This window comes from Pan paniscus, chromosome 1 (genome assembly GCF_029289425.2).
Source record: "Pan paniscus chromosome 1, NHGRI_mPanPan1-v2.0_pri, whole genome shotgun sequence".
In the NCBI taxonomy this organism is placed as follows: domain Eukaryota; kingdom Metazoa; phylum Chordata; class Mammalia; order Primates; family Hominidae; genus Pan; species Pan paniscus.
The window spans coordinates 89,508,466-89,523,868 of NC_073249.2; the positions used below are offsets into that span (position 1 = coordinate 89,508,466).

Consider the following 15,403-nt stretch of genomic DNA (forward strand, 5'->3'; position numbering starts at 1 on the left):
TTCGTGTTTCCAGGCGCTTCCGGAAACCGCGGGAGAGGGTCGCTGACGTGGAGGCGTCCGAAGGGCAGCAGGGTGTGTCGGGGCTCGGATTAAGACATCGGAGTCGGAGACCTGAGAGATGCTAACCAAATTCGAGACCAAGAGCGCGCGGGTCAAAGGTAGTGGAGAATAAAAGGGGGAACATGGAGGTTGGATGTCAGGAGCGGCGCTGACACCGGGGAAGAGAAAATGGGTAGAGGTGCTGGTCGAAATGGGCCCACCAGACGGACCCGGAGGAAGACGGAGGGTGGGAGAGAGGTTGGGCCTGGCTAGCAGTTCTCCAGTCCCCTCTTCTTTGGTGTGTCCTTGGGCTTCGATTTACCTATAAAGTGGCTCCCACACTGCAGGGGATTCCTTAGACCCCCTCCCTATTCTTTCTTCTCCCTTTCTCTCTTGGCTGTGCTCCCGATTTGTATTGTTCTGCTCTAAAGGCCCTGTGATCTGTTGGCTTTTTGATGACTGTGTTATATGGAGTGGCCCTGGGAACTGAGTCTCGATCTCTGTTACTCGCACCCGAGTCAGTAGCCTTTTTGGAGACGAGTAGTGGCTACCTCACTTAAGGAGGCCTTGGCTGCAGCATCTCAACATCAGTGCCTCCATTCGGCTTTATTTACTACCCGGAAATAGTACTTGAGGCTTATAACCCCAATAAAGTCTCAACTTGATAGAGTTGCCAGATAAAATGCAGGATACCCAGTTAAATTTGAATTTCAGGTAAACAATGAATAGTTTTTTAGTCTGTCGTTGCTTACCAGAAGTTCAAATTTATCTGGACATCTCGTATTTTTATTTGCTAAGTACGGCAGCTCTAGAGCTCGAGTGTGGGTCGTTGGGGGTGGAGGGCAAATACTGGGATCGCAGTATTAGCCTCAGAATGTTAGAATGTGAAAGTCAGAGAAGTAAGGTCTCCGGAGACCTGGAAAAAATAGTATCTAGAATATTTAGTGAGATGCAGCGTAACAAAGTGGTTAGGAACTTGGTCTTTGAAGTCAGATGGGCTTGCCTTGGAATCCTGAGACATCCACTAACAAGCTGTATGACTTGGATGACTTACTTAATGTCTCTAAGTCTGTATTTCCTCATCTGTAAAATCGTCTTTTATAGAGAGAATTAAAATGAGAAAGTATATGGAGTGTATTTATTACAGCGCCTGGTGTAGACTCAGTAGCTCAAAAACTGGAGGTTGTTATCAATGTGTGAATATATTTTGAGCAGTTTCTAAGTCTCTTGGGAAACTTGACCTTGAAAGATGGGTACCATTAAGAATTTCTGAGACCTGTATAGGTGAAATGTGAAATGGGTCTTCATAATCTTTCAGTTTTCTTTTCTGCTCCTAATTTCTTGCTGGGCAGTACAGAAGGAAAAACAAAGATGTCATAATATTTGAGGGCAAACATCCATTGTTGAGTGTACTTATATATCATAATTAAAAAAAAGAACCTAATGGAAAAATAGACAATTTAGAAGAAAAATTGTAAATGTTCAATAAATAATTAAAATAGTTCCACCTCACTAGTGATGAAAGAAATGCAAGAAAAACAAAGTTAAGTTACTTTTTTGGGGGGAGGGTCTTAGATTTATAAAACAAAACAACAAATAGCTGATAGCAGCCTGTGTGCAAAATGGGCACCTCCATAAACTTCGTGAGACTGTATATTGATACAGTGTTTTTACATTTCAACTATATGTACTAAAATGTTAAGTGCACATATTCTATTCCTGAGCAATCTCACAGGTCTTTAGCCTAGGACAGTAATAATGCAAATAGGCTAGATTATGTGTAGAAGTATCTTCAGTAGGCTCTTCTGATAGCCAAAAATTGGGGGACAAAATGCCTGTTAGAATAATATAAGTGTAGTACATTTGTCCCTTGTAGTTAAAAAGAATGAGGTTATGTTTATATGTACTTTCATGAGATCCATATTATATAGTTAAGTGAGGAAGAAGTTTGCAGAACAACATCATAACGTGATCCCCACTTTCATAAAATACTAAAGCCTATGTCTATATGTAACTGCATTAAAAATCTGAAAGGATACACTTCAAACTGTTAGTAGTTGTTACCTCTGGGGACTTCCATTTCCAGTCATGATAGAATAACAAGGGCCAGATTTACCTTCCCACCTTAACTATACAACTGAACAAAATGTATGAAACAAAGGTTCATATATTGCTCACAGATGTTGGGCAACAGGCAGTGCAGGAAAATAATTCTCCAGAGAAGGCAAATAAACAAGGTGAGTCCTGTGATTGTCGTAGATTACTGCCTAGAGAGTTTTTAGGCTTCAGTGAAGAGGGGAATCCCTTGGTCTTTCTGAGGAGACGTAAATTTAGAGTGTGGGGAAGCAAAGATGGCTAGATTTTGTTGGGCAAAATACCGGAGAAGAGGGGGCTGCAGAGAGAGAGCACTAGAGATCTGCAGGATGTCCTCTCAGGTCTTTGTTTGAGTACTGATCTGCATGTGAGAAAACTATTCAAAACCTGAAAAAGGACCACTGGAAAGGAGAAGGCAGAGCAATCCCCAGAGTTCACACTAGTGAACTGGGACTAGTTTGTGTTCCTACTTGCCAGAAAGGAAAGACTTTCTAATATTACAGGGCTTCAAATAGAGACCTCAGATGGCTATTGCTTTAATAGTGGTTCCAGATTAAGCCTAGAATGAAGGCTGCTGTAGCCCCCCTGTAATAAAACCTAAAAGCAAGCCTTGAAAGGATCAACTGATTCCAAGTAACTTAATTGTATCCTAGAGCAAAGCCCAAGAATATGTAAAGGAATATGACAAAAATCTAGTACCAAACATAAAATTCACGATGTCTGGCATCCAGTAAAAAATCATCAAGCATGTCGAATGAATGAACCTAGGATTAACCTTGATGTTTCTTATCAGAATTGACAGAAGGTGACATCATGGGGCTTAGTTAGCTCATTGTATCATTTTCTATTTTTTTCAGGGCTCAGCTTTCACCCCAAAAGACCTTGGATCCTGACTAGTTTACATAATGGGGTCATCCAGTTATGGGACTATCGGATGTGCACTCTCATTGACAAGTTTGATGAACATGATGGTGAGATATTTCTAGGAGGAAGTTAAAGAGTATAAGTATTTATAATATCCTGGGGTATTTTAAGCCTTGTTTGACATGGATTCCTCTATGATTAAAGAATGTGGAAATGATAGAACTGAAAAATCCTGAATAGGAATCACCTTAGAGATTAGAAAGGATAGCTCTGTCTAACATACATTGCCTGCCTTCTCCACCAGGTCCAGTGCGAGGCATTGACTTCCATAAGCAGCAGCCACTGTTCGTCTCTGGAGGAGATGACTATAAGATTAAGGTACAGAGGGTCTGTCATAACTGAGAATAAAGGACAGAGGATGTGGGAAGGTTTGGGAATCATGAAAGGAACTGAAAGACAGGAAATTTCATTCATACAGAGCTCAGGCCTTTGACAACATTATCCGGAGAACTTACTCAGCAAACATTTATTGAATGCTTACTGTGTACCAGACACTGTTTTCTTTTTTGGGAATTCAAAAATAAATAAGAAATGGCTTCTATTTTCAAGGAGCTTTTATTCTAATAGAGAAGATAAACATATATCCAAGTAATAGCATGTACAGTTTGGTAAGCGATATAATAGAGAGATATTCACAGTGAAATAGGAAAGAGCAGTATAGGTGCAAAGACAAAAGGCATGACACAGCTAGATACAGGGCAGCTGTTATTGGTTTTGTATGGAGAAAACCTGGAGAAATGGTGAGAGAAGGGGCAGAAGATGAGAGGGGCCAGATCATGGAGTACCTGTTTGTGGCGCTCAGGAGTTTAGATGTTATCATGCAGATAACTAGGAGCCATTTGAGGAACTTAAATACAGGAGTGATACCAGATTTATATGTTTTTAAAATGATTACTTGGTGGTAATTAAAGAAAAGATTGGATGATTTGGGCAAGACTGGAGGCAAAAATACCAGTTAGGAAACCTGAGCTTAGGTAGTAGCATTTGAAATGGAGAGAAGGAGATGGATGTGAGAATTTAAGGAAATGAATCAGTGTGTCTGTTGGATGATGGCCAATAAGGAGAAATAAATGAGATGGCCAATAAGGAGAAATAAGGGCCAATAAGGAGAAATAAATGAGATGACTTTCAGGCTTCTAGTTTAGGTCACTGGGTAAAGGGGGTGTCATTAACTAGGAAAGGAAAATCAGGAGGAGATAGTTTTCTGGAGTGGAAGAGAATGGATAATGAATTCCATCTTGTCTGTGGTGATTTTGAGGGACCTAAGGGACAGTCTAGTTGAGGTGTCTGTGCTAGAAATATATTTGTGATTTGTCATCATGAAGGGAGGAGCCAAAGGAGAAGCAGTAGAAGATATTGCTCAAGGAGTACGTTGAATAAGAAGACAGACCATCATTTAAGGGAGAGAGAGGAAGTAGAGTTAGTATGGGAAACAGTGATTCGAGGGGTTCGAGATGAACCAAGAGGGAGAAGAAGCCTCTTGGATGCCAAGGAAGAAGAGAATTTTGGGAAGGAGAAAGCGTTTAGAATAAGATCAAGATTGAGAAATAACCTTTGAATTGCTTAATTTGGAAGGCCTTAGTGTGAAATGAGGAAGCAGACAGAATGTAGGCAATTCTTTAAAGACAACTGACTATCATAATAGCAAAAGTTAGAGCCAGAGACTAGCAACCTATAAAAATAAATCAAAATTTCCTCTGTTTACTTCCTTTAGTTGTTTTCATTAAGTCTATGTATCAAACCGAACCAGTGAAATTTAATTCATAAAAAGGTAAAGTCTTTTCATAAGCAACTTCAAGAAGTTATATATTGTGATTATACCGCAGAACTTAGGTGATGGGAGTAAAGAGTGACAGCTGCCTACAGAGAAAAGAGCTATTAGAATTATAGGAAGGACATTTCTTTCTGTTTTCTGGTTTTTAGGCACCACATCCTGGGGCAATCAAAACTCAAACCACCTGATAGATCTCAAAAGCCCATAAGGATATCACCTCATTATAGTATTTTTGTATTTGTTATTTATAGTGATGAACATTGAGTATCAAGAATGGTTAACTTGGGATTCTTATAATCTGTTTAAAAAGGAAAAACTGGGTGTTAATTAAGAAAAAGTTTTCCCAAAATGACTAATATTTTGGAAAAGAAATTATCTTCCACTTATGAAATGTCCAGAATAGGTAAATCTATAGAGACAGAAAGTAGGTTAGTGATTGTCTAGGGTTGGAGGGGTTGGGAGGAAATGAGAAGTGACAGCTAATGGGTATGAATTTCTTAGGGGAGTGAATAAAAATGTTCTAAAATGGATGGTTGCACAACTGTGAATATATTAAAAGCCATTGAATTTTATACTTTATATGAATAAATTGTATGGTATTTGAACTGTATCTCAATAAAGCTGTTATTAAAACAAAGGAATTCTTTATTAGCTGGTAGGTGTGTAGTGCTATCATTTGGTGGGTTTTTTTGATTCGTTTTTTGTTTGTTTGTTTGTTTGTTTGTTTGTTTTTTGCGATGGAGTCTTGTTCTGTTGCCCAGGCTGGAGTGCAGTGGCGTGATCTCGGCTCACTGCAGCCTCCACCTCCCGGGTTCAAATGGTTCTCCTGCCTCAGCCTCCCGAGTAGCTGGAATTACAGGCATGCGCCACCAAGCCCGGCTAATTTTGTATTTTTAGTAGAGATGGGGTTTCTCCATGTTGGTCAGGCTGGTCTTGAACTCCCGACCTCGGGTCGTCTTCCTGCCTCGGCCTCCCAAAGTGCTGGGATTACAGGCGTGAGCCACCGCACCCGGCCCATTCGGTGGTTTTAATTAATTTTTCTGATGACTAATAAACTTGAACATTTTTTCATAAAAAGGGGGATTATCTAGAAAAGTCATGTCTGTGGACCATCTTATTGCTTGCTATATCCAGATAAATGTAGCATTAGTATAATCCTCATTGACAAAGAGTAAGACAAGGAGCCCAGCAAATGGTCAGAGTATTCGTCTAAAACCCCTATAAGTTTTTAAGGATTTACAGTTTTGGAGCTTGACTTAGGCCATTAAAGGAGTCAAGACATTTTGAAGCTAGAAATATGAAAGTTTAAAACACTGAACTCTATAAGGGGAAAAAAGTCAGTTAAAGAATAGTGTTTATGGTATGGTCTAATTTTTATGTGAAACTCTACTGTGTACATGTGTATTTATATGTAGCTGATTGAATAGATAGAGGCAAAGGTATTGGAATACCTTAACTTTTCATGTTATTCTTATTTCCATACATAATGCTTACTGAGCACTTACCTAATGTCAGGCACTGTGTTAGGTGGTAAGGGTATAGTGTTGAGCATGATGGACAAGAACCCTGCCTTTAAGGAACTCAGCATTCTTGTTTGGAAGATCATACTTTTGGATTGTCTGAACTTGTTATAGGAAACGAAATTTTTATAATTTACTAAAGAAAAGTTAAAAATTAGAAATAGTAACAAGCTGGCCCAGATTGATTATAAACAAATATTAAAAAGAAATTTTAAAAAATTAGAAGAAAAATGCATCTGGTCTCTTATTTTTGTACATTTTAGGGGATTTTCTGAATGAGGAAGATAAGCTATTTTATATTTATGATCCTGGTTTTCATGTCTTCAGTTGTGTTCATTGATGCCTAGTACTTTGGTAGTTGACTCAACTTCACATCTGAATATGATATTGTTTCTCTGCTTAGCTCAGGCTTACTGAGCAATGTAGTATTTTCCATGTAATAAGTTAAAGTCTGTTTGCTTGACAGGTGAGTACAGACCACATATGTATGGGTGTTGTTTGCCATCAAGTTAGGAGTCTAAGAAGCTGATGCCCTATATTATTGTTTCCCTTGGAGTCATGGTATTTATCTGTCCTACTTTTTTTTTTTTTTTTTTTTTTGAGACCGAGCCTCTCTCTGTCGCCCAGGCTGGAGTGCAGTGGAGCGATCTCAACTCACTGCAAACGCCGCCTCCCAGGTTCAAGTGATCCTGCTGCCGCAGCCTCCCAAGTAGCTGGGATCACATCCGGCCAATTTTTTTTTGTATTTTTGTAGAGACAGGGTTTCCCCATGTTGGCCAGGCCGGTCCCAAACTCCTGACCTCAGGTGATCCCCCTGCCTTGACCTCCCAAAGTGCTGGGATTACAGGTATGAGCCATCGTGCCCAGCCTGTCATACTTTTTAAAAGTGATGGGTAAAGCACTTAAGGGGTCTATATTCAAGCCAAGAGCACAATTTTGCAGTAGAAAAAAAAGTTTCAAATCAAGCCCTGGATAAATATCTCCTGCTATTAAATGCAGATGGCTTCTTCCCAAAGAAAGAAAAACTTTTTTTTTTTTTTTTTTTTGAGACTGAGTCTCGCTCTGTTACCCAGGCTGGAGTACAATGGCATGATTTCGGCTCACTGCAACCTCTTGTATCCTGAGTTCAAGCGATTCTCCTGCCTCAGCCTCCCGAGTAGCTGGGACTACAGGCACATGCCACCACGCCCGGCTAATTTTTTGTATTTTTAGTAGAGACAGGGTTTCACTGTGTTAGCCAGGATGGTCTTGATCTCCTGACCTTGTGATCCACCCGCCTCGACCTCCCAAAGTGCTGGGATTACAGGCATGAGTGACCGCGCCCAGCCTGAAAAACTTCAATAATTTTATCTTTAGCTTTTCCCTAATCCTACCCCAACCCCATGTTGTTTATCTGACCTATATTTTCATTCTTGTTCTTTTCCCCTCAAATCTTAAGGCTTTCTACCAAGGTTCCTACCTATTTAGAAATGCCAAAATACAAATAATGTATATAAATCTATATTTATATACATATTTCTATCTCTGTAAAGATATCAATTTCTCTGAGCCTTTTAGAGGCTCAATAACTATTGCTGTTTCTTAGTTTGATTTGTCTTTGCAGGTTTGGAATTACAAGCTTCGGCGCTGTCTTTTCACATTGCTTGGGCACTTAGATTATATTCGCACCACGTTTTTTCATCATGTAAGTAGTCATGGTGGTGCTAGTTTTGGAGCATTCTTAGTTTCCCCATAGTAATCTTTATTTGATCCTTGAGAACCCATGTTTTAATAATAGAGTTGTTTTTGGAGTGGCTCTTCTACAATCTGTGTGGTATTGACCTTTCTGCTTTGTTTCTTTCTGCAAAAGGAAGCACTTGGGATTATACTGAATTTAATTTTATTGGATTCAGTGGATTCTATGGGAAGTCATTGTTTCTCTGTAGGGAAAAGTAGGGATTTGATTTCAGATTTGCTGAACCAAAAAACAAAAGTTTGCCAGCTAATCCCATGTAGGGTATTATTAGTAAGTAGTAGGTGTGGCTGGAAGAAGGTCAGACTAAGATGCCATTTTGATCAGCTAACAAACGTTTTGAAGTATTAACAATCATACCCCTCTATCCTAGGATTTTTGGGTCTGGTGGAGGCTGTTCCCTTAGCCAGGCTTACTACTTTCTTTGATCTGCCAGGTAACATAGTAGATTTAGATAGTGAGGTGCAGATTACAGACTCCCAACCTCAGAATCCAGTTGCAACCTGACAGGATCTCCTTATAGTCCTGTGTATTAGCATTAACTTACACTATTCTTTGATTGCCAGTAAATTAAGTCTCTTTAATTAAGTTAGAAAGAATATGATGAAATAAACAACTTACTGGTTGAGTATATATTATTTCTTTTTTTAATTAAAAAATTCTAGGATGGGAGAGAATGAGAAAATTACAGCTTAAACATTTGAGAATGATAACCACTCAATAAGATAACTTATTAAGTAGGAATTATTTGTCATTGCCATAAAGGACTTCCTGAAGACCCTTGCCTAGAACAAGTTGCCATCTACCTGGAAAGTTACGAAAGACCTTATTTTCTTTCATTTTACCAGCTCACTAAATATGTGTGTGCCTTATACTTGCTAAGCTTTGTGCTAAATACTGAAGGTAGAGATACTATCGCTATTGAAAATAGAAATACCATCTATTTTCAGTGTTTAACACAAAGCTTAGCAAGTGTAGTAAGAAGGAAGTGTAAATAAGAAATACTTCCTTTTCTCAACAATCTTATAGGCTCTAAAAAGGCTAAATTGTCTTTACATGTTACTTTCTGCTTTGGTTGCTGAGACCTGGGAATTTTTTGAAACTGGACAGAAAGAAGTCAGACAATAAAATAATATTCCCATCCTAGAGTTAAAGGTAGAAGAGTGTTTCACAGGATCTTAATTTACATGATTAACTGTATATAAACACACACACACACATATAGAAGTAAATGTAAATGTATGTTTCACTATCTGCCTCTGAGAATGTATTGTGCCTCTAACTGGCTTCCATTCTTAAGTCTTATAGGTGAAAGTGCCGAAGTTGAGAAAAGCTGTTAGAGTGGTAGAGAAAAGGAGACAGCTAACCTGATAGCAAAAGCAGCAGCCCCTTTGCTAATGTAGCTGAGCCGTTAAGCAATGCAGTTCTTTAGAGAAAAATGATTACAAGAACCTGATAGAACAGATTTGTTTAATGTTTAAAGCCTTTGTCTGGAATATCTTTCAGGAATATCCCTGGATTCTGAGTGCCTCCGATGATCAGACCATCCGAGTGTGGAATTGGCAATCTAGAACCTGTGTTTGGTAAAGCAGGAGGCAGAGGGCTCGAAAAGAGTCTTCATTTTTCCTAGTTTTTCATAATGAGCTTCTCTTAGAACAATCTTCTCCCTTCTCAAATGGACTATGTCGGCTGATTAATTACTGATTGTATTTGTAGGATGCTTTTAAGTGCAAAATAATAAATGTAGAGGCAATCCCATATATGAATCTGGATCTTCCAATAATTTCTTACCAGGAAGAGAAGTCATATAGCCTTTTAGAACAAGAACTTTTAGCTGGTTTTCAATTATTTTCCCATAAAACCTGAGTCAAGGTCTAGACCTTTGTCTTATTTTGTGTTTGGAGCTGGAGCTTTACACAGAACTTTCCATGAAGAGTTAGGGACCATTTAAAGTGATGGCCTTGGCCCGGCACCATGGCTCATGGCTGTAATCCCAGCACTTTGGGAGGCCAAGGCAGGCAAATCACCTGAGGTTAGAAGTTCGAGACCAGCCTGGCCAAGATGGTGAAACCCCGTCTCTACTAAAAATACAAAAATAAGCTGGACGCGGTGGCATGTGCCTATAGTCCCAGCTACTCGGGAGGCTGAGGCGGAGAATCGCTTGAACTGGGGAGGCAGAGGTTGCAGTGAGCCAAGATTGCGCCACTGCACTCCAGCCTGGGCAACAGAGTGAAATTCCATCTCAAAAAAATAATAATAATAAAAAATAAAGTGATGGCCTTTAAAAGGGATACTCTACTAAAATCTCACAGATAATTTACAGTATGGATTACTGAGATTACATTTATTTTGATATTTTAAAATATTTTTGAGAGAAAAGCTATGTAATCTTAGTCCTCCTGAAATTAGTAATATTTAAATACTAAAGCATTAGAGGCAAGAAGAGAACTATTGTTAAAATAGCTGACTGGGCTTATTATTATTAGTTCAGAATTGGTAGGATGACCTGCCTTTGTCTCCATAAAAGTAAAATTGGATAAGCATTTATTGAATATGGAGAAAGGTATTTAGTTTAGGAGTCTGTTGACTTCCACCTCTAATTTGGTATTGTCTTTTTTTTTTCTTGCAGTGTGTTAACAGGGCACAACCATTATGTGATGTGTGCTCAGTTCCACCCCGCAGAAGACTTGGTAGTATCAGCCAGCCTGGACCAGACTGTGCGCGTTTGGGATATTTCTGGTGAGCTGCCCAAGTTCAGGGGACAACCTGGTCATGTCTGGTGCAAAACTGCAATTGCTTAAAATAGTGAGGAGAGTTGACTTAGAACTGGAAAATTTAGAATATTCTGTTTTATAATAGCATCTTTGTTTCTGAGGTTGTTGAATTTGCTTTGATGGTTCTTCATATTGGAAGTCTTCTCTAAGAAAAGAGGTAACTCTAGAAAATTCATTTGATTTGAAGAAATTTTAACTTTCTAGTTACATCAGCTTTTGTTAAAATCTATTTACTGTTGCAACATTTGATTAAGAATCATGCTTTCCACTCAAATAAGAAAAAATACATCTATGACAAAAAGAAATTTTGAGAATAGATTAATACAGGGAAACAAGACTCTTGGACCCTATCGCTTTATTTAAAAATAGTAAAATCTCTCTATTACGTTTCTTCTAGTGCAGGGAGCATGGCTGGGTTCTAGGAGTTGGTGACTTTTATGTCCAGAATACCTTTTTTTTTTTTCTGAGAGGGAGTCTTGCTTTGTTGCCCAGGCTGGAGCGCAGTGGTGTGATGATCTTGGCTCACTGCAACCTCCACCTCCCGGGTTCAAGCAATTCTCCCTCAGCCTCCTGAGTAGCTGGGACTACAGATGCATGTGACCACACCTGGCTAATTTTTGTATCTTAATTAGAGATGGGGTTTCACCATATTGGCCAGGCTGGTCTCAAACTCCTGACCTTGTGATCTGCCTGCCTCGGCCTCCCAAAGTACTGGGACTACAGGTGTGAGCCACCGTGGCTGGCCTGTTTTTTTTTTTTTTTTTTTTGAGATGGAGTCTCACTCTGTCTCACCCATGCTGAAATGCAGTGGCGCAATCTCGGCTCGCTACAACCTCTGCCTCCCGGATTCAAGCGTTTCTTGTGCCTCATAAGTAACTGAGATTACAGGTGCACGCCACCACGCACAGCTAATTTTTGTATTTTTAGTAGAGACAGGGTTTCACCACGTTGGCCAGGCTGGTCTCGAACTCCTGACCTCAGGTGATTCGCCTGCCTCAGCCTCCCAAAGTGCTGGAATTACAGACATGAGCCCCTGTGCCTGGCCCAGAATACCTTTTAATGGACAGATTTAGGACTAGAAATTAAATAATTTATAGATTATGGATAGTTGGGATAATTCCTCCTTTTACAGTTTACATATCTTTATTTTGAGACAAGGATTTAAATGTTTAGTCTTATATAGAGGAGATCTAAGAAAGTGCTACCTAGAGAATTTAAATGTAGAGAATGGACTGTACCTGTGAGACCTATGGAAGCGCTTCATGTTGGAATAGGGAAATCAAACACTAAATGCTGTAGTTCTCTGACCAGTTAGTATTTGTTGTTTCTTTCTTTCTTTTTTTTTTAACTTTTATTTATTTTTTTTTGCCATGTGCCACCATGCCCAGCTAATTTTTGTATTTTTAGTAGAGACAGGGTTTCACCATGTTGGCCAGGCTGGTCTCGAGCTCCTGATCTCAGGTGATCCACCCACCTTTGCCTCCCAGAGTGCTGAGATTATAGGCGCCAGCCACCATGCCCAGCCTGTTGTTTCTTTCTATTCATTTCCTTAGAAATTCTTGGAGATTTGAGTTCTTTGAAATGTCAGTGACTGGACTACAAAACATGTTTCATTCTATGAAAGGAAGGCCCCCCTCATAGATCTTTGTTTGGTTCTTTGTAATAAAGGAGTCATCCTCTGCATTGTACAGCTGAGGTGATAACTATTCCCAACTCCATTGTGGCATGGGGGACTGGGGCAATAATGGCACTTGTTCTTATAGACCATTAATGAACAGCAAGCTGAAAATTTGGATTCTGAGATACAGCATTTGGAATACTGCAATAGCAGTTGTTTAGGTTAATGTAGCATAGAAACAAGACAAGAGGAGATGGGGACAATTGTAGAGTAGAACCTCTAGATCATGCTGTCTGTAGTTTTCAAAGGCATAGAATGAAAGGGAGGAGTATAAACAAGAGGTATTGGAGATAGGGCAGTTGTATTCTCTTTCCCTAGGGCTTTGCCATTGCAGTTTTTCATCAGACTGACAAGGTTTTTTGAAGTACACCCAGATGTGACCAGCCATGCCAACAGGAGGAGCTAGACACAGGCACTGTGAACCTGTGTCCTCTCCTCACTGCCAGTACCAGGGAGCTTAGCATGTACTCTCCCAGTAACCTTGCTATGGCTTTCCATGGTTTTTCACTGTGCACACATTCAAAGCACTCTCTCTGTCTCAGGATATAGGAGCCTGATGGGCTTGGATCCCAATTCATGCTATTCCAGCTGATCAGGGGCAATTTTTTTTTGGGGGGGGCGGTGGGGACAGAGTCTCACTGTTACCCAGGCTGGAGTGCAGTGGCATGATCTCAGCTCACTACAACCTCCACCTCCTGGGTTCAAGCAATTATCCTGCCTCAGTCTTCCAAGTAGCTGGGACTACAAGCACATGCCACCATGCCCAGCTAATTTTTGTGTGTTTTTAGTAGAGACAGGGTTTCACTATTTTGGCCAGGCTAGTCTCGAACTCCTGACCTCAAGTGATCCGGCTGCCTCAGCCTCCCAAAGTACTGGGATTACAAGCACGAGCCACTGCCCCTGGCCGGCAATTATTCAGAATAGCCTTTGTCAACCTGGATTCTGTGAGAGAATTAAGTGCTATAGAAAGTACTTTCAGTGGCTGTTTTCGTAGTTCTTCTAAGAATGGTATATAGCTAATGCTATTCTAGGTCATAGAGAATTTGTTACATACCTAAACTGATGCCTTTCGGGCATTAAAACTTAATTCTTTTCCAGAACGCCGGGTTGAGAAGGGCTCCACTGTAAGAGTAATGTTTGTGCCACCTGATGCCAGCCCTGCATGTTCCCTGCAGTCTAGCCAATGCAGTTTGGGGGCAGTCAGGTGGTTGGATTCTTGGTGGTCATGAAATGCTCAAGGCATGAAATACTTTTCTTTACCTTTTGCAGACAGAGAACATTTTTACATCAAAATTAAGGGCCCTAGATCAGAGAAGAGAGGGAGTGTGACCCCATGGGGTTTATACTTGCTCTTGAATGTGTGAAGTGCATGGATTACTATATAATAACCTTGCAATTGCTATACTTTATTTATGTGGTAGTAAGAATTTTGTGCTAGCTTGCTGTACTAATGTTAATGCTCTTTTTACCATTTCTAAGTGTTGTTCTTTACCCACAACTCTTGACTTCCAGTAACCCCTTAACCAGAGTGGAAGGAGATGCTTTGGTATTTAACAAAGTGCAAGAAGCTTTTGGGTTAGACTTTTATACTTTCCTTCTCTAGAAATCAGCATATTCTTTTTCAGCAGGGTTCTTTTTTGCTGTTGGGTTCAAATAAGTCTGAAAACAGGAAGAGGAATTAGCTTTCCGGTCTGTTAAAGACCAGTGCTTATATTTCCGAAAGGGAGAAGTTAGTTCTGAATGAGAGTATGAATACTCCCAAATTTAGAGGACTAGTTCTAATTTTTTTGACTATTTTTTTTTGAAAGGGACACTCTCTGAGTTAGTTAAGCAGTAAGAGAATATAGAGATCTTTAAAGGAAAACCTATCTCTTGGTACCTCTCCCATAGGGATTGAACCCCACAGGGCTTAGCTTAACCTGAATCTTTTGTGTTACCCTGGCAAAAACTATTTGTTTAAAAGGGAATGTATTTACAAACCTACATATAAAAGGTTACTTTCTTAACTTGAGCTTCCAAGTAAACTGACAGTTAAATTATTTTAATATGCTTATACCTTTGCATGTCAAGCCCATGTAATTCAGGCTCAGTCTTTGAAAAGGCTACTAAAAAAGTATTAATTTGCTGCCAAATCCTGTTATCATCCCTCTCTTTTTCCTGCTTTCCCTGGTCCGTATTGGGAGGTGTGCATCAAACTGGTCCATTCTGAGAGTGTCCTCTCCTCCCTCTGGATTTGGGTAGCTGCTGTAGAAATTTTCCATCTGTCGTTCAGTCCTAGCGAGCGGCTTGTTGAAGGCTCAAATATTTCTTCTCTAAGTATCTTTTCACTGCCTGTCACCATTCATCTGTCTGTTTTTGCCCTTCCCCTTTTCCCGGATCATTACACGCAAATGCAACAAAGCCTTCCATTCTGTCATACGGCTTTCCTTTTAATGTGTTTGTTGAAGCTTATTGGAGGTGAAGTTTCTCACAGCTGTCTATCTTTGTATTTTCCTTTGAATCTGTTTCATATACCAGACTCGTTAGAAAAAGTTGACAGATCTTATTAAAGGGACAAGTGAAATAAGTGAAAGGAGGCATCCCAGCGATAAAGTATTTATGAACCTTTGGGAGAGTATATTGTAAAACATCAGCTTTATTTCTCTCTACCTACTGGCTAAATGCTCATCTTGGACACAGGACAAGATAATTAAAATTGTTGTGGCCTTCTAAGCTCTTGCTTCTCCAGTGTTAACATGTAGGTGCCACCATAACAGAAGAGATATATTATAATTTTAAAACAATAAATATAAATGCAGTTATTAAACTTAAGTTCTTATATTTTCCTACAGATGGCAAAGTTTAGGCTTAAAATGACTTAGGTTTTCT

General features: G+C 39.7%; 1 protein-coding gene across 3 annotated transcripts in view; it reads left to right on the top strand.

Moving 5' to 3' along the window:
• Positions 1 to 9: 9 nt before the first annotated feature.
• The window catches only part of COPA (COPI coat complex subunit alpha), a 53,899-nt gene continuing 38,505 nt past the window's right edge, over positions 10 to 15,403 (top strand). The window contains exons 1-6 of one of the 3 annotated variants that reach the window (XM_003811879.5): positions 10 to 158; positions 2,991 to 3,104; positions 3,302 to 3,375; positions 7,955 to 8,035; positions 9,590 to 9,666; positions 10,713 to 10,822. In XM_003811879.5, the coding sequence (XP_003811927.4) occupies positions 119 to 158; positions 2,991 to 3,104; positions 3,302 to 3,375; positions 7,955 to 8,035; positions 9,590 to 9,666; positions 10,713 to 10,822 (496 nt within the window). In that variant the 5' untranslated portion in view covers positions 10 to 118. Of the gene's footprint in view, positions 159 to 2,990; positions 3,105 to 3,301; positions 3,376 to 7,954; positions 8,036 to 9,589; positions 9,667 to 10,712; positions 10,823 to 15,403 lie in introns of those variants that run through there. The other 2 variants (XM_034938336.3, XM_055112609.2) reach the window with 2 other exon arrangements.